The 22,595-nt window shown below is 44.4% G+C and overlaps 1 protein-coding gene across 4 annotated transcripts in view; it reads left to right on the top strand.

The window, feature by feature from the left end:
• The window catches only part of cdin1 (CDAN1 interacting nuclease 1), a 78,471-nt gene that overhangs the window by 28,030 nt on the left and 27,846 nt on the right, over positions 1–22,595 (top strand). For 3 of the 4 annotated variants that reach the window (XM_042329978.1, XM_042329979.1, XM_042329980.1), the window contains exons 7-11: positions 6,950–7,029; positions 7,304–7,353; positions 9,415–9,482; positions 11,962–12,027; positions 12,472–12,577. In XM_042329978.1, the coding sequence (XP_042185912.1) occupies positions 6,950–7,029; positions 7,304–7,353; positions 9,415–9,482; positions 11,962–12,027; positions 12,472–12,577 (370 nt within the window). Of the gene's footprint in view, positions 1–3,412; positions 3,547–6,949; positions 7,030–7,303; positions 7,354–9,414; positions 9,483–11,961; positions 12,028–12,471; positions 12,578–22,595 lie in introns of all 4 variants that reach the window. The other variant, XM_024437091.2, reaches the window with a different exon arrangement.

Below are 22,595 nucleotides of genomic sequence, written 5' to 3'. Positions count from 1 at the left end.
AGTTACCACATACCTTGTAAACCCACAATAACATGGTAACATTACAAAGAGCAACAGGATGGCGAACCAGGAGTTAATTTGCCACTGGGTGAAGAAAAAACATTTAGTTATTTTCCAAGTGTCAACTGGATGATTAAAACGGGCTGTTAAGTGAGCTCGGGGGACTTGCCTGTAAAAGGTTTATGAGTAATATTCACCGCCATATTCAAAGTGAGCCGTGAACACCAGGGTAATTGCTCTCTGTCCATCTCTGCTCCACCATGCGCAGCACATCAACCCAACCGGTCGGGCCTCTGTATATTTGTCTTGTTGCTTATTCTGAGGAGAAGAAAGGAGAGACAGAATATTGTCTTGTGGTATTTCATAGTCCTTCACCCCCTGTGTAATGTTTGCCTTTGCTGGCTGACAGTCTAGGTCCCTGGACTGTTCTTGGTTGCAGCATAAATTCTCCCCTTCGTTGATGCAGTGGAAAACACGACCTGCTATGCAAAATGTTCAGGAGGACATACTGTAGCCTGCTTGTTTGGAAGGGTTCTTTTTGTTAAGTATCTCTACTTTCTTGTGTGGTTTGTTGGTATTTTTCAACCTTGAGACTTCACATCGTCATCATTTGATTCTGGGATCCTTTACCTCACCTAATTCATTCAGATGAGTGTTCTGTGTTCATTTCCTTCTAATTCCTCTCATTCACTGTCTCTCTCTCTCTCCTCTTTCCTCTGTCTCTCTCTCTGTCTCTCTCTCTGTCTGTCACTCATACACATCCCACACACACACACACACACACAATGATTCCACATCATTTCAATAGACACATCCTGGAAAGTGTGTGCCAGTGGGCTGCTTTATGAGTGAATCACACGGTGTCAAAACACAGCGCCTTCGATTTAATCAAGAACGAGATTAAAGTGGATGTGTGTTATTTTCAACTTCTCCACAGCACAGCCATTTGTCAAAGTCAAGTCTGTGATTGCTTTGGACCCACCGTTATCCACTGCCTGTCAAAATAGTAGCCGGCGTAGTGTGTAGAGCAAGGCAGGCCGAGGCCTTCTCTGTCTGAGACACAGCCCACACAGAACCCAAACACTGGAACTAGGTGAGATTAGCTTCTCGAAGGCTGTACGGTAGGGACGGGCATTTGAAATGATTTCTCTATTCAAATAGTATCATGACATATATCTCTCTCTCTCTCTCTCTCTCTCCCTATATATATATATATATATATATATATATTTTTTTAAAAAAAATTATTATTATTTTTGATATCCGCATAGTCCAAGTTCTATACTCGCACAAGTGATGGGATATTGGACTGTTTTAAATAAGAGTGCCCATCCCTCCAGTACAGTATAGATGCTGGGATCACACATGAAGGTGAAAGGAACCTTTGCTACGATGGATATGCATTTGATGTAAAAACAGACTTTCAATATTTATTTGCAGACGTATGTGCTTGTATACTTATTAGTAAGGCTTCTGTAATGTAGCTTTGTGGTGACGACAAGCATCCACATTGTAAAGACAAATCATTTGAAAATGAAAAATGTCTATTTTCAATCTCTTGACAATAAAATGCCAGATGATGTATAGGCTGTACAAAATAGATACATTCATGACTACAAATATAGCCATAGTCAGGCTGTGTCATCCATGCAGCTTTCCCATGCAGAGAGCTGGTTCTCTGCTGCTAGCCAGCCTGTGTGAGTGTGACTTAGAAATTGACACAGCCTCTATCGCCTCCCCTCTCAGTGGTGACCTGCCTGGCCTTTGGCAATGAAGCGCTGCACACACAGGCTCCACGGTCAAATCTGGAACCTCCCTGTGTGTATATTAGACTTATGTAATGTGTTTCCATTATGAAACAATGCTAGGATAATTGTATTTGCTGGCAATTAGCTAACAGGTTTGTTCAGGGCTATTGGCAGGCGTATCAATCATTTGCCCCCCCCCCCTCCGCCAGACACACTGTGTGGTGTGTGTGTCGCAGGAGAGCGAGCAGTCTGCAAAGATCAATAGACTTCTCCTATATAAGGGATCTACCCCCAACTGGGTGAGCGACTCCTTGGACTAGCGCCATCCTTTTCTTATTCTCCTCTTTCCTTTGCATTTAAGAGACACAGAAATTGGGCCTTTGGGACTGTGGAATATATGTACAATCACTACAGCCAGATCAATACAGACTTTTAAATTGTTTTCTGTCTTTTTCCTTGTTTTGTTTTGCTGGTGGTTTGTCTCCCCTCTCTCCTCCTCTTCCTGCTAAAAGATTAAAGGGAGCATCACTCAGGCAGGACGATAGCGCGGCTATTTGGTGGCGCATGTAAATAAATCAATAGATTCAAAGCAGTTTCGTCACGTATTGAATATGATATCAACATCCATAATGTTCCTCGTCTCATGAAGACAGACTGGCTAGAGGGGAGGGGGCAGGTAGTACTGAGGAAAACTCTCCTTTACTCCTAGAGAGACAACGGCACTCTACAGAGGACAGTATTGCCATTCTAGGTCCACGCAATTTACAATTGTTCTCAATAATATCGGGATGCTTTGTGTATTTAGGTAGAATACATAAACCTACACCCATGCACTCTAATCCATAATATGATGAAGACTAGACAGTGTTTGAAGTTAAATGTTGATTGGTCTCTTTTTTTCTTTTTTGTCTTTACCTAGGCAAGTCCATTCTTATTTTCAATGACTGCCTACCGGGGAACAGTGGGTTAACTGCCTTGTTTGGCGGTAGAACGACAGATTTTTACCTTGTCAGCTCTGGGATTCGAACCAGCAACCTTTTTGGTACCGTCCCAACGCTCTAACCACTAGACTACCTGCCGTCTCTTAGTTGACCTCATGACTTAAATGTATTGAGGCTTGCCAATGGATAATGATGATGATGATGATGATGATGATGATACTCTTAGCAGTCACTAACTAGGAGATTAGAGAGGGAGACTGAGGGATCTCAACCCCCCCCATCTTGTCATCCCTTCTCTCCCTCCATCCCTCTCTCTCCATTCTCCCCACTGACATGAGTTGAAGTGCCTCTAGATTTAGATACACTTTTTTGAGGAGGCAATTTTGCTAGCTATTTGACCTTTTCCTTTTTCCCAAGGCCTTCCAGCAGATTAAATTCCTGCTCCATGTTTTCTAACTATGCAATTGGACCGCTGCAAGATTTATTGTCATGTTCGCTCACCAGAGAACCATGTACCAGAGAACCATGTAGGCAAGGTTATGTCGCCTACATTAGATGTTAACATTTCTGAAAAATGTCCATGGTTTTCAACATATTTCATGTTTCATTGATTTAATTTGTTGATCACAAAATGGATGTAGCTTTAGACCCACTGTTTATGACTCTTATGGTTTCTCCCCTATTTGTCACTAAGGGCTTCTCTCTCCCTCCTGTTTGCACAAGATATGACCAAGATTGGTGCTGGAGCAAGACTCGCACATTCATACATCCGTTTTGTTTTGAATAATGAGAGCCAGGGCACTTCATTAGCAAGGAGGAAGCAAGATAAAGAGTCGGAGGAGGGGGTTGTGGGCAAGGTAAGCAGGCGTGTGGCACCTCACTTGACAAGTATGCTAATTACTCCTTTTCATCAGAGGAACTGAAGTCAGCCCCTGCTGCAGTCTTATGGCCTGACCCAGGAAGAGCTTCGTATGGTAGAGCCACCCCAGCCCAACCATACGCACACTTTCATTTCAGTGCTATCAGGGAAAATCAGGTGGAAGTAGATCAGTTCTGCCCCAGCAACCCCTTCTGGTGCTCTGCTCCTCCCGCGCTGTCGATACCACCCAGCACCATAATACACATAGCAGGAGGAACAACACACTTTTTCTCTCTCTCTCTCCTTCTCTCGTCTGCTTTTTATAAAAGCGGGAGGATACATTTTAAAAGGAGTAAATTGGAAAATCAAATGAGGGCTTTAGGTAGCCGTGGAGATTTGCCGAGCTGTCCGCCAGTGTCTGGGGCTCATCTATCATGTCCCACAAGTAGTCAATTCCTCCAGTATCTGTAAATGTTTTCAGATATTAGCCAATTTATATGCTCCGAGATTCATCATGGAAAATCAGCTTTAACAGCGCACATTATCAGGAGCCGTCTCTTTCCTGCTCCGTGACGTTTGATGAACGAGTGTCCTTCCGCAGCTCAATGGCTTGTGCATGGGAACGATGAGGGGGTGGTTGGGTTCGGGTGGGGGGATATGCAGGGCTTGGTCCCCTATGAGAAAAAAAAAAAAAAGGACTCTGTTTTTTAATGAATAAACAAAGTTGCCGAGGAGCTCATCAGTGTCGAGGGCAATAACGACCGCCATCCATTATTGTTTATAACGGTCCTCCCTCAACAAATGTTGCCTTCTAATGAGCTTTTTTTTCTTCGCATAATGACTTTTTCACCCTACTGGAACAAGGGGGAGAGATGATACAAATGAAATGAGTAAGGAAAGAGAAATCAAGCAGGGTTACTAGTTACGTTCTTGTGGTTACAGTACCGAGCTACCTACCTTGTAGCATTGAGCTTTTTGTTTTGTGCGTTGGAAGCTCGACTAAACGGGATGTTGTGGTGTGTTTCTTTTACGCTAGCTGTTTTCTTTAGCAAATCCCAATGGGAGGTGAAGTGTTTCTTTCTAATGTTCTCCTCCCCACTCCTGCGCCTTAGATGTTGATGATATGATACCTCAGTCAGAATTGATGCCAACATGGGACAATTACAATACATTCGGTGTATATTTACAAGGTGTAAAGTCATGCTGCAGGCTTTGTTCTCTGCATGTGTGGCTGGAACATTTTGTGTGTGTGTGTGTTGTTGTTTTGTGATGATCTAGTGTATGTATTTATGTGTGCGTGTCTGTGCGTCTCTCTCTTTGTGTATGTGTCTCTTTCTGTGTGTGTGTGTGTGGTGGTGCAGCTCACGGCGCCGTGGTGTGCAGTGCTGTGCGAGGCGGGGGTGTCTTTGAATAAATGTATGCTGATATTCGACGGAGGCTGCAGCGATGCGAGGGAGACGGGGATGCTGGGCTGGGCCCTGTTGTTATTTACTGCCGTGTTTGCGCACGGCGCATGGCGGGCGATCCCCGGCCTGCAAATGGCATTAAGGCCGGCCTGTGATGAATGAGCATTAGGGTAAAGTCATTTTAAAGGCAGCCTGATTTATTAGCGGCCTGGTCTTCCATTTTCATCAGGTCATTGCTTGGCTTGAAACTCCACAATGTCAGCTCCAAGGTCGCCCTCTTTATGGCTATTTATAACCCTATCTCTCAACAACAACAAAAAGACCACGAAAAGAAACAAACACTTATCATGGCTACTCCGAAAAAATAGCGAATGAATAACAAGATGGGAGGGAAAGGGAGCATGTTAGCATATTGCTAAACTGTATACGTGTTAGTGTCGTATTACTGTATGTGAGAGACTAGAATGTGGTGATGGTCAACCTCCTATTATGAGTGCTAGTAAGAAGAGCTTTAGTGGTGGCCGTTTGCCTTCGGGAACGTTTATTACACATGGCTGTTTCGCAGAAGCAGCGTCAAATCTATAAAACTACCATTAGGAGGGGAGGGGGGAGGGGGATCAATCAAAATGCCATTAAAGTGGAATAAGTTGCCAATATTGCTGATGTGGTTGTGGGTGCTTTGATTTTCCTTCAGATTATTAGGCACAGTCGAGTAGTGACTTTGTTAAGAGAAACGAGTGTTGCTGGCGAGTAATATGTCTCTCGGCTTCATCAAGTTTGCTGCCTCATATTTCCCACTGTATTGATTATCCATTATCATTTGTCATGAGGTGTCCTAACTCGAGGGGAAAATATAACCCTCTTTCTTCATTGCCGGCGCTGTCTGTGCGGGAGCATGGTATGGATCTGCGTGTGAAGGTACCAATCTCTGAGAAAAATGAGCAGAGACATAAAGCACAGCCCTGAGAGAGAGAGCGGGAGGGAAAGAGAGAGGGGAGTGCTGACTGGGCTTTGTTCTCCCTCCACTCGTTTCTCTCTCAGCACTGGGAAGAGCAGACGAGGGATCATATTTGTTCTTCCTCTGCCGGGGGTGTGATAGTACACAAGAAGACTAGCATCTATGAAGGAAGGAAAAGAGCGAGGGGAGGAGGGAGGTTCTGAGCGTTTTATGTGTTCTAGCAAAGATCTCGTCATAATGAAGGTTCTGGTTTAATAGAGGCTTGTATAGGAAGTTGGGTCTTATAAAACCACAGTCCTTTTAAGTCGATTTTATTTCACTGGATGCTGTTCACTCCTCTTCCTCTCCTTTTCTATAAACCCTTCAAATTAGACTTCCTGTCTTCAGCCCTATCTACCTACACATCTCTGGTAGAGATTCCCTAGCTAGCTGTGTTTTTGGACAGGATCCATTCACGTCTGAAATATGAATAGAAACATTCCCGAGATTGTCAGTAATGCAGTGAGTCTGTCACGATCGTGTGTATATATCATTAGAATGGCGCGCCTCAACCATTTCGTCACACAATGATACAATCCATTTAATCCCAATCTTTTAAAAAATGATTTAAGGAATTTTTGCTGTTGCAGTAATAGGGAATCAATCCGACGGCTTGCAGCTCACTGATTTATAATGTTAGTAGAGCTTGAATGGGGATGAGAGAGGCAAAATAGTCATCATTCATAACATAGATAAACTACATGGGGCTCCTGTGCTCTCGAGTGAAACTTTTATCTATGGAAAATCTCAGTAGGCTCCAAGCAGCCAGGCAGGTCGATGGACTAGGCTAGAAATACTGCAGTAACACTGGCATCAGCAGGGTAAATTATGGTAAACCTGACCTTGGTGTTTATCTACTCTGTTGATCCTCCACCTTTGTATCTCCTCGGTCACTGTTACATTTCTAAAAGGTTTGTGATATTTGGATTGGGGCGTTGTTGGGACTGGGATGACTAACGATAGTTTGTGTGCTGGCTCTCTCTCTGTCCTACTCGCAGCCTCCAAGCAAGTCCTCAACAACATGCTGCGGGAGCCGTCTTTGATTCCAGACCAGGCTTTAGCCAATCACGTCTACCAGGTATTTGAATTATACATTTATACTGTAGCAAATAACATTATAATTCCACACAACGTAATTGAATTATCACTGAAATAGTGAATGTGTGTTATTTGTTCTAAATGAATCCGTACTGTATCTATCTCGTGTTTAATGTCCTGTAGCTTGTCTTGCGTGTGTGAGTTAAAATTCAGAAATATTAAGCATGATTCCCATCCCTTTTTAACGGGTGTGTGGGCTTCTTTCTTCCTTCCCCCTGCCTGGATGCTGTAATATTTCTTCCCCCTCTTTTCAGTGCACAATAAATGACTGCTGTTATGGACCACTGGTAGACTGCATCAAACAGTATCCTTACCCATAAATGTTAAGCCTGAAATTGACGAGGAGCTATTGAAGGGGATGAGATGTGTCTGGCTTCACCTGACATAAAAGTTCTGCTTCAGAGGGGAAGTGTTTCATCCTGACTCCCCACCGTCCCCATTGCAGGGGTGGAGGAGAGGAGGGGTGGAGGAGAGGAGGGGTGGAGGAGAGGAAGGGTGGAGGAGAGGAGGAGGCGGCTGATGTAAATGCATTTCTCTTGTTCACAGAGTGAATCAGGCCCAATTTTTCTATGCCACAGGAAGGGGGTAGGCATGCGTATTCACAGCCATTTTCTATTTACTTCCTGTGGGTTAAGTGGCTCTTGAAATGTGACAAGTCCAATAGAACAAATGGACCAGGAAGGGGGATACTGTAAGTCTAGAAATTAAGCAAAGTTGAAGTTGTTCTGGGCCCCTGAAAATAATTGTTTGAGTTATCAGCAATAGAGTACATTGAATGTTGTTTTGGCAAATATGACTTTCTACCATTAGAAAGGTGTCTTCTACTGCCATTATGCTACATTGACCTTTCCCTGTTTGCCTGTTCACCTGCCTGCTCAGTAAAGAGAGCAGTCCGAGTTATCAGCACCATGGAGAGTTCTTGGCGTGTCACTGCCACATGAAATATAGCCCTCCTAGCTACTACCCCTCTCTCTCTCTCTCTTTGTCTTATTCTATCACACTCTTGTTCATTCTCTCTCTTTTTCTCACTTGATCATTGTCTCTCCCTCCCTATCAGTGCAGCAGTGCAGGCCCAGTGATCAGAGAGTGGGAGATGGGCAGTCATGGGCTGTCAATGCCAGGTCACCACCACCACTACCTCCTCTCTCTTTCCCTCGCTCCCAGATAGGAAGGTGTGGGTTGGGGCAGCAAGAGGGCGCAATGGGGGGGGTGGTCTATTTGAATATTTAGGGGCAAGCAGCTGGGGAGTGCTATGTTTGCGTGGGGCAAGGATCGGGGTGCGGTGTGGCAGGGGCTTGTTCTCTGTTCAGGGGCGGTCAACCCTGTCCCATCCTGCCCTCCGTCCTCATCCCCCCCCCTCTTCACCTTCCTTTCACCCTCCTCCCTCCAGCGTCAACTCACATTCACTCACTCCGCCACGGTCAGTTCATGATAACCGCCCCACTCCTATGTGCTTTTGGAACGGCTCCATGTGGACATCAGAAGATTGGCTCTGCTGCGTGTGTCACTCAGGGCATGCATGTATTAATCGCCAGTGTCTGAGTGATGTGTGTGTGTGTGTGTGTGTGTGGGGCGGTTTAATGCCTGAAGGAGTTTTAGCATTTTGCCAAAAAAGCTAATTATGCATATATCTGCCCCTTCATGAATGCAGAATGCTTTCCACAGTTTCCCTTAATTCACAATGGCATTTATTCTAAAGGCACATTTATTGTTTGTTTTTGATTATTCATTGTTATGAGCAGTACGGTCCAGAGGCTCTATGCGTTTTGCCAAATTGGCATTTGCTCAACATTTTGTTTCCTCAGAAAAGTGAGTTTTTGTAATCTGCAGATTTGTTGTTCAAGTTTAATTTTGATGGATGGCCATAAAACCCCTGCTCAGATTACGTTGGGTAGGGGGCATATGATACGCATATACAGCACATAGCTTAGCATGAGAGCTTAGTAGCTGTCTCATCCGATGTCAGGTTGATGGGTAACTTCAGTCCCTGTAGTAACACATACGCACACCCTTACATACTCTTAATTCACGCACACTCTCACGTTGTTGCCACAGCAACCCTTTTAAGGGAGGATTGCCGTTTCCATAGCAACTCACCTCCCAGGGGGAAAAAATAAGTCCTTTTTTTGCAGTGGAATTTGATGGATTTGTAGGGAAACTGTTATTCTCTCTCAAATGCAGTTGGACTTATCATTAATGAGTGGTAAATTCTGTGCCATTACAATGTGTTTTCAGGCTATGAGTCACAACCAGTATGTGCTAGATTTGATCTAGACTCTCGAGCGACATCCGTGTTTATCCTTTGAAAAGTGAGTAAAAGTGACTGAGTGCTGGTGGGTGTATGTCCTTAACCATTCACCCCTAGTGCTATTGGCCAGGAGGCCGAGGTGCTCCTACGTGACAAACTGAAGGAGAGAAACCTGTCCTTCTTAGGTAAGACTACAGCTCTCTCTCACACACCACAACAGTTAGCTAAAGTAATCTGGCCATGCGTTCTGTTTTTTCACAGGAGGAGAGTTAAAAAAGGAAATGTGGACACGAGTGATGTAGTGGGTGTTATCTCCCATTGATTTACTAACAACCAGGAGCTGTGTTATCTAATACCCTGTATGTTTAATTCATGCGCTAGCCCAGTATGAATATTTGATGAAATAAGAGCTTCAAAGATACTGACCTAATGTTTGATACTCAGGTTTCCTCACTCAAATGGTTTCATTTAGAACATTTTACAAAATGGTCAGTTTTTGCCCAGATTTATTTTCCTCCTCCTCCTGAATGGGGTGGAGAGACATGAAGTAGTATCTGTTCCTTTAATATTAATGCTGTTTAAGTGTTCATCTTCAGTATTGTAGTCTCATGAATAGATTATTCTAGGAAAGGGTTTTGCTTATGCAACACAACCCACATAGCTGAATTCATGTTGAGTAACATGTTTCTGAGTACGGACGAAATACTCATCTAATGCAAGTATCCAAACAAATGCCCTGGTTTTAATGTTGTATTAGCTATCAAGCTTAGTCTGTTTTTAGCCATAATCACACTGTTGACCATAACAATTGGTAATTTCCCCTCAAGCAACGCTAGAGGCTTTTCAAATGTGTTTTCTACTTTATTTTGGCCTTCCCTCCCATCCACTATTGTCTTGTCCAGAGAGTCTAGGTTAAGGTAGTGAGTGTCCAGGTGTGAAATTGTTCGAGGGAAATTTCCCCCATCCACTCCCCTCGGTCAGATGAGTGATGAAGGGGAAAAAAAGTAATTCCCTCTGTCATTAAGACATCATTTATTTGGGCCTGGAGTGTTGACCTTCCTCCAGGCCTGCGTGGATGACTGTTCTAAAACTGTCACGAGTTTAGGGGCCTCAGCATGGCGTTAGGGGCCACAGAGGCAGCCCTGCCTCACTACACCTAGCCTGATAAATGGATTGGAAATAAGCTCCCCTACAGTCGGGACGGGCCATTCATTTTAATCAAAGGTGATGTAAAAAGGGGATTGGCGCTGCATGACAATGTCAACAGCCCTGTAGGTGTTAGGAGAGAGACCACACCGCCCCTCCACCACCACTATGGGCCTCTGGCTGTAGGCTGCCTGCCACAGACCTTCGCCTCTCCTCTCTCAACCCTCCACCTCGAGACCACTCTCCGCTCTGTCCCCCTTTCTGGCCCATTAGTCGAGCTTGGCTGGTGACGAAGAGGCAGGCCCCCGGAATTGAATGACCTGGTCAGACTGAGTTTTAAATCAGGTGTTGGGCGGATAATGGGCGAAGCGCGCCAGGAGTCAAGGACAATGGCTGTGGCCCGTGCAGGAAGGGGTCAGGCTCACAGCGGCTATAATGCCAAGTCTCTGTCCCTTTCTTTATGCTTTATGACTCTCAACCATCCCATCTACTGCTGCTGCTAGTGGAGCTGTGGAGAGTGGAGTAACTACCAGGCTTTATACCTCCACCATCCCATCTACTGCTGCTGCTAGTGGAGCTGTGGAGAGTGGAGTAACTACCAGGCTTTATACCTCCACCATCCCATCTACTGCTGCTAGTGGAGCTGTGGAGAGTGGAGTAACTACCAGGCTTTATACCTCCACCATCCCATCTACTGCTGCTGCTAGTTGAGCTGTGGAGAGTGGAGTAACTACCAGGCTTTATACCTCCACCATCCCATCTACTGCTGCTGCTAGTGGAGCTGTGGAGAGTGGAGTAACTACCAGGCTTTATACCTCCACCATCCCATCTACTGCTGCTAGTGGAGCTGTGGAGAGTGGAGTAACTACCAGGCTTTATACCTCCACCATCCCATCTACTGCTGCTGCTAGTGGAGCTGTGGAGAGTGGAGTAACTACCAGGCTTTATACCTCCACCATCCCATCTACTGCTGCTGCTAGTGGAGCTGTGGAGAGTGGAGTAACTACCAGGCTTTATACCTCCACCATCCCATCTACTGCTGCTGCTAGTGGAGCTGTGGAGAGTGGAGTAACTACCAGGCTTTATACCTCCACCATCCCATCTACTGCTGCTGCTAGTGGAGCTGTGGAGAGTGGAGTAACTACCAGGCTTTATACATTTTGTGCAGTGGCAGTACAAGTGTCAGATGTAGCTAATGGTTTCCCTGTTTTCTGCTGTCATCGGCTGTGTCTTGGTGCTTTTCCAACACTGAGCTTTTGTTATCAGTGTGCTGCGGTGGTAAAGAAAGGCATCTTGGATAAACTATGCTGGTTGGTGTGAAAGACCTACTGGATTTCTGAAAGGTCAATCTAGGGAAGATAGAAACCAAGCCAATGCTTTTGAGTGGATACAACATTATGAATGTTGCACTGTATCACTGCATGCTGTCACCAAATATGTGTCAGCTTTTCTTTAGGTCTTTCAAGGACTATAATATGGGGAAATGTCAAAATGCTAAAATTACTGTGATTTCTGCAGATGAAAACCAACTGCGAACCAAAGGTTATGACAAGACGCCTGACATTATTCTGGAGGTGCCAATCGGTACGTATTTATTTACACGATAAATGTCAGCGGTGTTATTTCATTTTCACTTGTAACTGCTATGGTCAGTTAGCTAAAATAGCTAGCCTTTACAGCTCTTTTGGATATGATTACAAGTGTCAAGCCTTTGTAATAACAATACACATTCCCCTTCCATTCTAGTTGATGTCACTGAAAAGCTTCAAGGTCTATTTAGCAAGAAAATGTCACATGTCCTCATCCAAATGCTAGTTCTATTGCTTGCTTGATTATACTGGCTGATTAGAGCTGACTATAATATGATTATAGTTTAAACAATCCACTTGTTTTTTTTATTATAGTGGGTGGATAGACATTCTAAAGGACTGTTCTCATTTGGAAAACATCTTAGGCCTGAATGTAAAGGCAGGGTTAGACCAGGGTAAATGCACAGATCTATCACCTTTTTGTGTTTTCTTGTTTCAGCTGTGGAAGGCCATATTGTCCACTGGATTGAGAGCAAGGCCTCGTTTGGGGACGACCACAGCCATCGCACCTACTTGAACGAGCAGTTCTGGAGCTACTGGAACAGGTACGTCTTCTCGTTGATTTCCACACTGCATGGCAAAACCACCCAAACTTGCAGTATACTACGCTTGCAGTACACTTTCTAACATCTTCCAATCAAACCCCTTTTCACATCATTAGCCGCTCCCACCTTTTTTTTTTGTCTGTTGAAGGTAGGTCACGCCTAGGTCATATAGCTGTGTGTAGAACAACTTCCTTCAAATGCAGGTCATATCCACTCCAAACATCCCCACGGTGTAACATTACCCAGTTCCTCCCGAAGAGGGTCACTGCATGGACGTACGTGTAGTAGGACTAAATTACAACACGAGTCACTTCCATTAAGAAGCGTCTCTGGGGCTGGATTGTTTTCCAGACTACACAACACATTGTTTGAAGGGAAACGCGGTGAAACGGAAGGGTAATTAATCCCTTCGACTCTGTTGTCATGAGAACCCCTGGACAGGAATGAGGGAGGGGGGCTGGAGAGTCCCACCCCGGGGAGGAACGGAGGCGTGCTGCCGGCCTCGTGTAGAGGCCCTTGCATACAACACAGGACCTCTTGTCATTGTCTCCGAGTAGTACTCACACTCCAGGCATCTGCCAGGGAGTCTCAGAGAGGGAAGCCAGGCCCACGACGTCTCCCTCGAGGAGTTAACGAAGTTTCGTTTTAAAACAAACTGTAGCGACAGTGGAGGGGAAGTGAGGAATGAGGGGTTGTAAAACAGCCGTTTGTGAATTCCGCTTTCTCAGAAGATAAGTATTTTTTTCATCTGGTCAGCAAATTTACAAATAGTGCTCAAGTAGAAATCTGTAGTCCTTGGGTTGTACTGGTGAAATGATCTATGATGTGTACCAGAGCATCATTCACACCGTTGTGGCTCAAATAAACCCATATCGTCCCTCTGAGCACCCAGACCGCCCGCCTGCCTGGCCAGTAGGGCTTCTCTTACTCACTCACCGTGTTGACGGCTTCCATAGTGCCAGGCGCCATGGAAACCCCACCTTACAGGTTTAGTAACCAAGTGACCGACACAACAACCCAAGTGTGTTTTGTGTCAGGGCATGGCGGAATAGAATTGAGGGGTGAAAGCGCTTGCGCGTGGCCTATCTCTCCTTGCCTCGACCATGGCTTCCGAATGCACCGAGCCTGAAAGGTCACACCCAGCGCTCCTACCCCCCTCCTCACAACTTGGCCACTACAGCCCCAACCCTGGCCCCACTCAGCTGTGACGGCCCGCTGACACATAGTGATATGGCGGCCAGTGCCGGAAGGTTCCAGCCACCCCATGCTGTGTCCAGAGACCAGGCAGAGCCAGCAGAGAGAACAGCCTTAATTTGTTTGGTTAACTGATAGTTGTCATTTTATCTAAAAGGTCATAATGGCGAAATAATATGATTTAATCTGTTTTCCAGCAGTGTGATAATGACAGTTATAATTGACAGCAATTTGTCAGTCTCGTATGTCACAAATATAACTACTTGGATTCTTTTGATGATATTACCGATATTTATATTAAAAGGTAAATTAGGAAACTGAGGTGGAATAGTTTTACAGCAGGAGAGCGTTAAGCATGTGTATAGACAAATGGCTTCCTGATTGACTTAACAGATGCCATCTAACCAAACATCTGCCTTCCAGGGAGGATGATTCAACAATATACTGAGCAGTGAAATGAAAGCGACTAGCAGGATGCCAAGGTCATAATCAACAATGTGTTTTATTTTCTCAGTCTAATATAGTTTTATTTGGAAATGGCATGCTTCCCAAAGGCAGGGGGGATAGAAATGTTATGAGCTCTGTGGCATTTTGATAATGTTGGCGACCCCAAGAACCCAATGTCACTGGAGTGTGACACTCGAAGGACCATCTTTGATGGCTGCCATTTTTAGTGGGCCTCATTAAAGCCCCTTTAAGAAAGTTGTTGACCAGAAAAAAAAGTTCGGCCCGGGTTCCAGAACATTCCGAGACCATGAGGGGATGAATGGCGTTTTAATGAGAAAACACTTGAATGAAAACTGTCTCAGTCGATCAAATCTGACATGATATACGGGTCAACGTTTGAGAGACGGGCCTTTTATTCCTATTAGGTCCTATGATTAGTACCACAGGCAGCACGACATGGCAGCAATAACAGCAGACGACTGAGACTTTGCCTCTGTGCCCAGTCCAAAGTACATGTAGTCTAGTCTGTTATTGTTATATTGAGAGGACAATAGTACTTACCCATCTTTTTTTATTTCTTTTTAATTTAACCTTTATTTAACTAGGCAAGTCAGTTAAGAACAAAATCTTATTTACAATGACGGCCTACCCCGGCCAAACCCTAACCCGGACGACGCTGGGCCAATTGTGCGTCGCCCTATGGGACTCCCAATCACGGCCGGTTGTGATACGTCTACCTGCTTCAACCGAAGCTCTTGGTATTAAACTAGAGTTATGGAATACAAAATGGATAAACTGATTGGAAGATGGCATCTCTAAGCCTAAGAACCTAAGATATCTGTCCATTCCTGTCTTCATTGGTATTCAGTGCAGTGGCCTTGTCGGGGTGCGTTAAGGAACTGACAGTGTAGATCCCATCATGTCAGCCAACAGCCTGGTCTGATAAACGCTGCCGTGTCAAAAAACATGTCCGTTTCTTCAGACCCCACCTTTCCCAGCACCCTTGTAATTTTTAATTGACATTTACTGCTGACATTTTGAATGCGTTCCCTCGTGTTGTTAGGCCTGCATGGCAGAGTCTGAGAGGCATGAGCTGCCCCTGCACTTAGTGTGTGTGTGTGTGTGTCGAAGGGAGGAAGGCAATGAATTTTGGGTCACTGCATTGTTTGCAGTCACAACCATGTCAAGCCAGAGAGCGAGAGAGCGAACAAGAGAAGGGGAGCGAGGGAGGGAGAGAGAATAATGGGGTGACATCATCCTCCCTTCTCTTCTCATTAGCGGTATCATTTCATGTGACGGGTCCTGGAGGGCTGAGGGCCTTTGTGTTTGTCCATTCCTTCATTCACCCATTCTTCAAAGACAGGTTCCAGTGGAGGCAGTCCCAGCCCTTTGGTTTCCCTTCTACATGACCTTGTAATACCACCGCCACATTGTGGAATGACTTCACTACTCCTGACTGACGTTTCCAGTGATTTGCTTATTTTTTCATGTATTTCCCTCCCTGCCTTTTAACCGAACTTCGGCACACAGGGCTCGCTTTAATTGTTCTTTGTTTGCCCTCCAGCCTTAAAAAGGGAGCACCGGCTGTGTATTTCCTCGAAACGAAAACACAACATAACTAATTTTCCCTCCAAAGCCCTCACCAACAGCATTCATCATCCAAACAATAGTCTTGCCAACACACTAACCTCATAATAAACCCCTCTTCAGCGGAGTGAAGGGTAATGACGCTGAGCCTCGCTATGAGGCTCCGCGAGACGAACGGAGGAAGAGACTGGCGTGTTCAGGCCCAGTGCCTGGATGAGATGGCACGGCATTGCCACGGCAGCCATTGGTCTCCTCTACCCATCAATCTTTTGCTGCTGGCGTTCCAGACTCCGAGCCAGGCAGAGAGAGAGACAGAGGCAGCCTACTGAATGGGCAAATCATTGAGTTATCAATCTCCCCCAACTATCCAGAGTTGCATAAAAATGATTCACCTGCCATTGAATATTACACAAATAATGAGCCTCCTGTGTGTTTTAGGAGAAGTGGGTTTCCTAAGGAACTGCCCCCGTCGTTCCTCCATGATAATGTAAATCAATTGTTGGCAAAGGTATCCTAATAAATGCTGGGTGGTGGGGATGTGTTTGTTCTAGATGTATAGTCATTTATTATGCAGACTTTGGTTGGCAATTAGCCTTTGTTTGTGTATCTGAATGTGCTCTGGCGGTCTGTCATGATTTACAATGCTGTACGATACGGGTTGCAATGGTTTTGTTTGACTCATTGATTTAGGCCATCTTGTTGGGTCTCTTCTGAATGAATGATGTGTGTATCGTGTTTTTGAGAGGGGACAGGGGACTGGGCTGAGGGGTGAATGTCCGTCTGGGATGCCAGAGTCTCTCCTCTGATCTGGCCATTGGTGTTACTTAAAAGCAGCATTTCTGACAGGGGGATACAAAGTGCTGATACCCGTTCTCCCTCCATCTATCTGATGCTTGTTGTCCAATTATTCTTTAGGCCTGTCTGTTTAATGACCACAGTGAAATCTTGATCGCCAAGTTCACATTTTTCAATAATTTCCCAGACACTCAAGTAAATCATAATGTAGCCTCGGTTTTACCAACACATCTCACTTTATCTCTAAATGATAATGCATCAGCTAAACAAACCCCCAGAATCTAATTTTCCACAACAAAAGCCTTTTTCAGTCATTGTGATTATGATATTGGTACAGATTAAAAGGGCAAGTGTAGAACTAAATAATTAGATTCCGGCTTCATCCCCCCCCCCACCACCACACCATACAGGACGATGAACGGCCTTTGTGGAAATGAGCGTAATCGCCGGCCCACTCTCTCGCTTCTACCCAAAGTTAATCAGCTGTGCAATTCGTAAACTGCAAATGTGTCAGAGTTGAAAATGTTAGCGCTCCTAATGGAGGCTTGAAAAGGTTACATCTGATAAGAAGCTGTCAGATTCTGATTTATGGCGTTATAATGGGACAATATGGCTCATTTCTCCCTCCTATGAAACTGGGGTGAAGACTTTTGGGTTTTGCCATATACATCATCACGTTGACCACTTGCCTGTTGTTGACGTAGATGAAACGCACTCTCTCCCAGTAGTATCTTCTTCCTCCCTCTTTGTTCTAATGATGTCATACTGTTTCATATTATATTGTCTACAGATTACGCATAGTTTCCACATTTTCAAAGCACATGTCAATGCTCATTCTTCAAGATCTACTATGCAGAAATGTCTCCACCGTTTCCTGGTTGCTAAAATTCTAATAGTTCACCTAATTTCAATTTATTCGACAAAACGAGCAAGTATAGTGTATAGAGAATCATTGTACCATCTAAACCACTGAGAAATATATTTTCCATAACCACTAATATAGCTTTTGCAACTGTTTGAAGCTGGTGTACAAAACCGAAAGTAAAAGATCAAAAATGAAACTTAAAAATGGAAAGCATAGAAATATCACAAACAGAACAGATCTACTGCTTCTTAGATTTGCTTTCACTGTGAATGACAGATCTTTCCCCCATAAATGAACAGAATCTGGTAAATCTGCTCCGTGACACCTTGACTAACGAACAGATAGAGAGCTGTTTTATGTTAGATTTTATATTAGTTGACACAGCTGCAATCGGACATCTTGATTAATTTCAGAACTTTTTCCAATTATTTCAGACACAACTGTGTGCTACCGTTTTTACAGCAGAAATTGCATGATAATTCTGTTATAGTCTTAGCATGGTCAATCTGATAGCCCTGACATCAAATTAAAATTTGAATGTAAGAAATTGCTATAATGTGTTCATTTTTAATGGATATGTCCATCATTTTGTGGTACATCCTTAAGCAGCAAGGCCAGGAATGTCTAATTAATAAATTGTAATGACTTGCTCACTTGTGGACAAGCCTTGTTGCGTTCAGTTGATTATGTATCTGTCTCTATAGGAAAGTGTTATGGTTGGACACTATGAGATACAGGATAAGGTATGTTTGGTTAGGAGAGTATCCTTTGTGTATTTGTGTGTACAATACACAGTGTACCGTGTGAGTGTGTACATGTGTGTAATGCTGTGTATGGTGCACGATGGTGTGTGTTTGTGTGTGGGCAGTTTATGTGTAAATGGGAGTGTACTTTTGGCCCAGTGGCAGAAGCAAAGCGGGGCCATCATAGAGCCAGAGCAGATAGAGGTTGTCACCTGAGTGGGGGCCGCAGCCAGCGCTGATCCGATGAGGCCAGACATTACAGGGCCGTCCTCGGGAACAGGGCCCCGTGCCTCTGGGGTGCCAGTGTGACAGGGACAAGACCTGTGTCGTGCCACACCGCACCTCGCCACCTCACCTCGCCACGAGAAACATGTGCAAAGAGGACAATAGGCACCGTTGGGCCATTCCAAGACTGTGGCGATAGTGATGTTGATTCACAGTGTAGTGGTTCTGAGAAGGACTCCTGTAATTTTCAGCGACAATAGTCCTACGTTAAGAGGACATACTGAAGTGATTGTGTTACTTCTTTACGGACAATGTTTTTATACAAAGTCCAGGTGTGGATGAGTTAATTTGACCCATTCACTGTGAAAGTGTTGACATCAGCTTTTCTGGGTAGAAATGTCCGTATTCCTCCCGACATCGTCTTATCCTCCCATTCATAATGTTGTGGATACCCCATGTGGAGTTGGAACGTGCTCCATTTGATTGTTTCCTTTGTTACAACATCCTCTTGGAGAATATACCACAGCTAGAAAAACAAGTCCACAATGGAGGTCCCCCGGGGCTTCCAGCGAGAGTCTTTCGGGCCACAGCTGTAACACATCACACCGAGCTGGAAAGCTACATCGACTCCTGTATAACACGAGCAACTCCGAAATACTAATGGCAAATGACAAGTAGGCTTGATGCTTTAAGGATTTCATGCTTTTAAGGACGCACATTTGGGTGCATTGTTTAAGGCGTCTGGGGTGTAATCCTCAACACTTCAGGTCTCCAGCAGCCTCGGGATTTAACCGCTCGGCGTTAAGCCTCCATGTCACCTATTTATTTGACTGGGTTTGTCTCTGCCTGTCTGCGCATTATCCAAATTTGTCGTTTAACGTTGAGGGCGGCTGCGAGTGGCTTTGACACGGCGGGCGGTGTGTAGAAACGAGAAGCGGGACACAGAGTCACCCCAGCGTTAGGGGGATATCCCCAGCCTTGCCGTGTGACAGTTAGTTTAAGACGGAAAAGAAAGCCTTCAGTAAATGGAAGAGGCAACATGAGCAACGAGCCTCATGCCTCACCAACAGATTTCTGTTTGGTTGCGGAACTTCTCTCTCTCTGAAAATGAACTAACATTTTTTTGTCAGCCTTCACGATTTATGTCATCAAGACTTGTAGAGCCATGCGTGTTATTTAACAAAAAAGCATTTTTCTTCTTCTTCTATGGTTGACCTTCCGGGTTTCATTCCAGGCAGAAGTCAGCAGCATTTGTCATCCCTGTGAGATCCTGTCTAGGGGGTGCCGCACAGAGAGGAGTGGGCCTGGATTAGAATGGCTTTTTTGTAAAAACCCAATTATACAGGAGAATTCTGATGGCTGGAATGGTTTTGAGCAAACGCGGGCCCCTGACCCCCCCAAAGACATTGGGGCCCGGTCGTGTTAGAACCGACGTGACGGTAGACGTGCCACTGTTATTTCCCTGACACAAAGATTGCCTTGTGAAAAATGGTGTGTGCACGCCGAGCAGAACGACCACTCAATCCACTGTATATCACACCACACACAGGCCAGTGCACACACACATTGCACACGTTGCTGTCGGAAATGTCTGCATGTATAGAAACCTACAAAGAGATGGCTGAAGATAGTAGGATAATTATGGCTGTGTGGGCTGGGTGTTGTCATATGAAGGCTGTGCTATTCTAGCATGTTGACTCAAGCCATTGTAGGGAACGGCAAGGGTGGATTGAATACATTTTTATATACACACACATACTGTTAGGAGAGGGTTGTTATAATGTAATGTATTTCTAAGGGCCCTCAGATAAAACCCCTGTAAGTGTTTTATTTTATGTGGCTCCACAGTGGGCTTTAATAGCAGCCCAAAGTCAGAAACTTTGAAACGGCTTAATTGTGGGGCTACGGGTGCAGAGGAGGGCAGAAAAGGCCCATAAGTCATCAGCTATATCCCTCTATTGTACACAGAGGGCGAAGGAGAGCACTGGACCATGATCCTCATGGCTGTCAAGAGGAAATGGAGGTGGAAAGAAGGGGATCCATACCCTGCCTGCTCCACGTTCTCCGGCATGGCTTTACAGATAAAATATGCCCAATTGAACGGAAACAATCTGGGCTTTTGTTTTTCTATCTAGCAACATTCCCGTGACATTTGAGGAATTGCATTAGGTGTAGAGGGAGAGGTGTTCCCCCACCCCCTTCTCTTTCTCTCTCTCTCCGGTTGAAATGGAGAGAAGAGGAATGCATATTTTAGTTCTGGTTGTGCTAGCTTCAAGACATTTCAAGTGTTTAACAGCTTTTTGTGGAGGATTACTTTTCCCCCTGGTATTTTTGATATTAATAGCCACTTGCATGTAAGTCTGATTTTACAGTATAAAGTATGGTAATAAAGTGGTGATGGTTAAGTTCATCTTCATTTTCACATAATTTGTTGATATATTCATTTTTGGTCTTATATTTATATATTAATCTGATAAGGACAGACCACTAAATGCAAATATTGACATTAGTTTGAGTCCCCCCCAAAAATCCATGTGTTGAATAAATGTGATAATCTAAAGAACATAGATGTTTTTCCTTTTTGTTTGTTTTAAAATAGCAACTCTCTAGTACAGATGTCACTCATGGTCTTCCTAGACCCATCACTCATATCACTCATGGTCTTCCTAGACCCATCACTCATATCACTCATGGTCTTCCTAGACCCATCACTCATATCACTCATGGTCTTCCTAGACCCATCACTCATATCACTCATGGTCTTCCTAGACCCATCACTCATATCACTCATGGTCTTCCTAGACCCATCACTCATATCACTCATGGTCTTCCTAGACCCATCACTCATATCACTCATGGTCTTCCTAGACCCATCACTCATATCACTCATGGTCTTCCTAGACCCATCACTCATATCACTCATGGTCTTCCTAGACCCATCACTCATATCACTCATGGTCTTCCTAGACCCATCACTCATATCACTCATGGTCTTCCTAGACCCATCACTCATATCACTCATGGTCTTCCTAGACCCATCACTCATATCACTCATGGTCTTCCTAGACCCATCACTCATATCACTCATGTGGTGCTGTGAGCTGGTGATTAGTTCTTTATAGATAAGCCACATGACTGCTTCCTGTTTCTAGACCCACTGTACCTTGCTCAACCCTGTACTTTTTCTGCTGTGTATTTCCCTGCACCCCCCTCTGGGTTTTCTGGGCACCCGTGCCGTACATTTCCCCAGTTACACATCTTGACGTTATAATCAAGGACCAGATAAATTACGCTGTAGAAGATTTCTTTTCCTAATCTGGAACAAATTTAGTACAAAGTGGAACAATGTGGTACGTACCACTCTGCCGTGTCCACCCACACACTACAGTGTGTAATAATTCAGCCTGTGATGTTTTCCTAGATCTCTTTTCTGTAACAGTGTGACCTCTGTGTGTACTGACCTCAGAGAGTCACACACATGAAGGTCCTTGGCTGATTTGTACCCGAAAAGAGTCTTTTGAGACTCAAAGGGCGACTCGGGGTCAACCAAAAGTTGTTGTTTTTTCTCGTGTTTTTTTTTTTACGGAACCCTTGGTTGCCGAGAGGTCTTCTTGAATAAATCACAATTAGCGAGCAGCCTTCGCTACGAAGCCACTCTGACTAATAGGAGGGTTATAAACGAAACTCTGAGAAAATAAATGTCACCAAACACCAGTCGCTCCTTATTTCCAACCTAATCAACAATGTCAGGAGAATAAATGAATTTCAGATATTTGCAATCATTTTTTAAAAGTTCATGTTATATTGTCTCCATTGTTCAGTATCCTTTAATCAGAATGGTGTTCAAATGTAAAGCTTTTCAAAAAATGAATCAATATACAGTTAAGATCAGCAGTTTTTCATTATTTTGTCTCCTTTACCTACCTTGGGCTCTTTTAGAATATCTGCACTTGAGTAATACATCTAAAGTGTACAAAATGAAATACAAAATGTAGATGTTATGTATTAGGTAAGACCAGTTCTACATCTAACGGTAACCCTGACATTGTTTGATGGATGTACCATAACGCAATATATTCAGAAACGGATAAAAAGCGGTTGTGTTATATCACTGTATTATTTCTCAATAATGATATTAACAGGTCTGTCAGATAAATAGATA

Source organism: Oncorhynchus tshawytscha, linkage group LG11 (assembly GCF_018296145.1).
Source record: "Oncorhynchus tshawytscha isolate Ot180627B linkage group LG11, Otsh_v2.0, whole genome shotgun sequence".
In the NCBI taxonomy this organism is placed as follows: domain Eukaryota; kingdom Metazoa; phylum Chordata; class Actinopteri; order Salmoniformes; family Salmonidae; genus Oncorhynchus; species Oncorhynchus tshawytscha.
The sequence above is the reverse complement of the archived record's forward strand: the minus strand, read 5'-3'. Positions and strand labels throughout refer to the sequence as shown.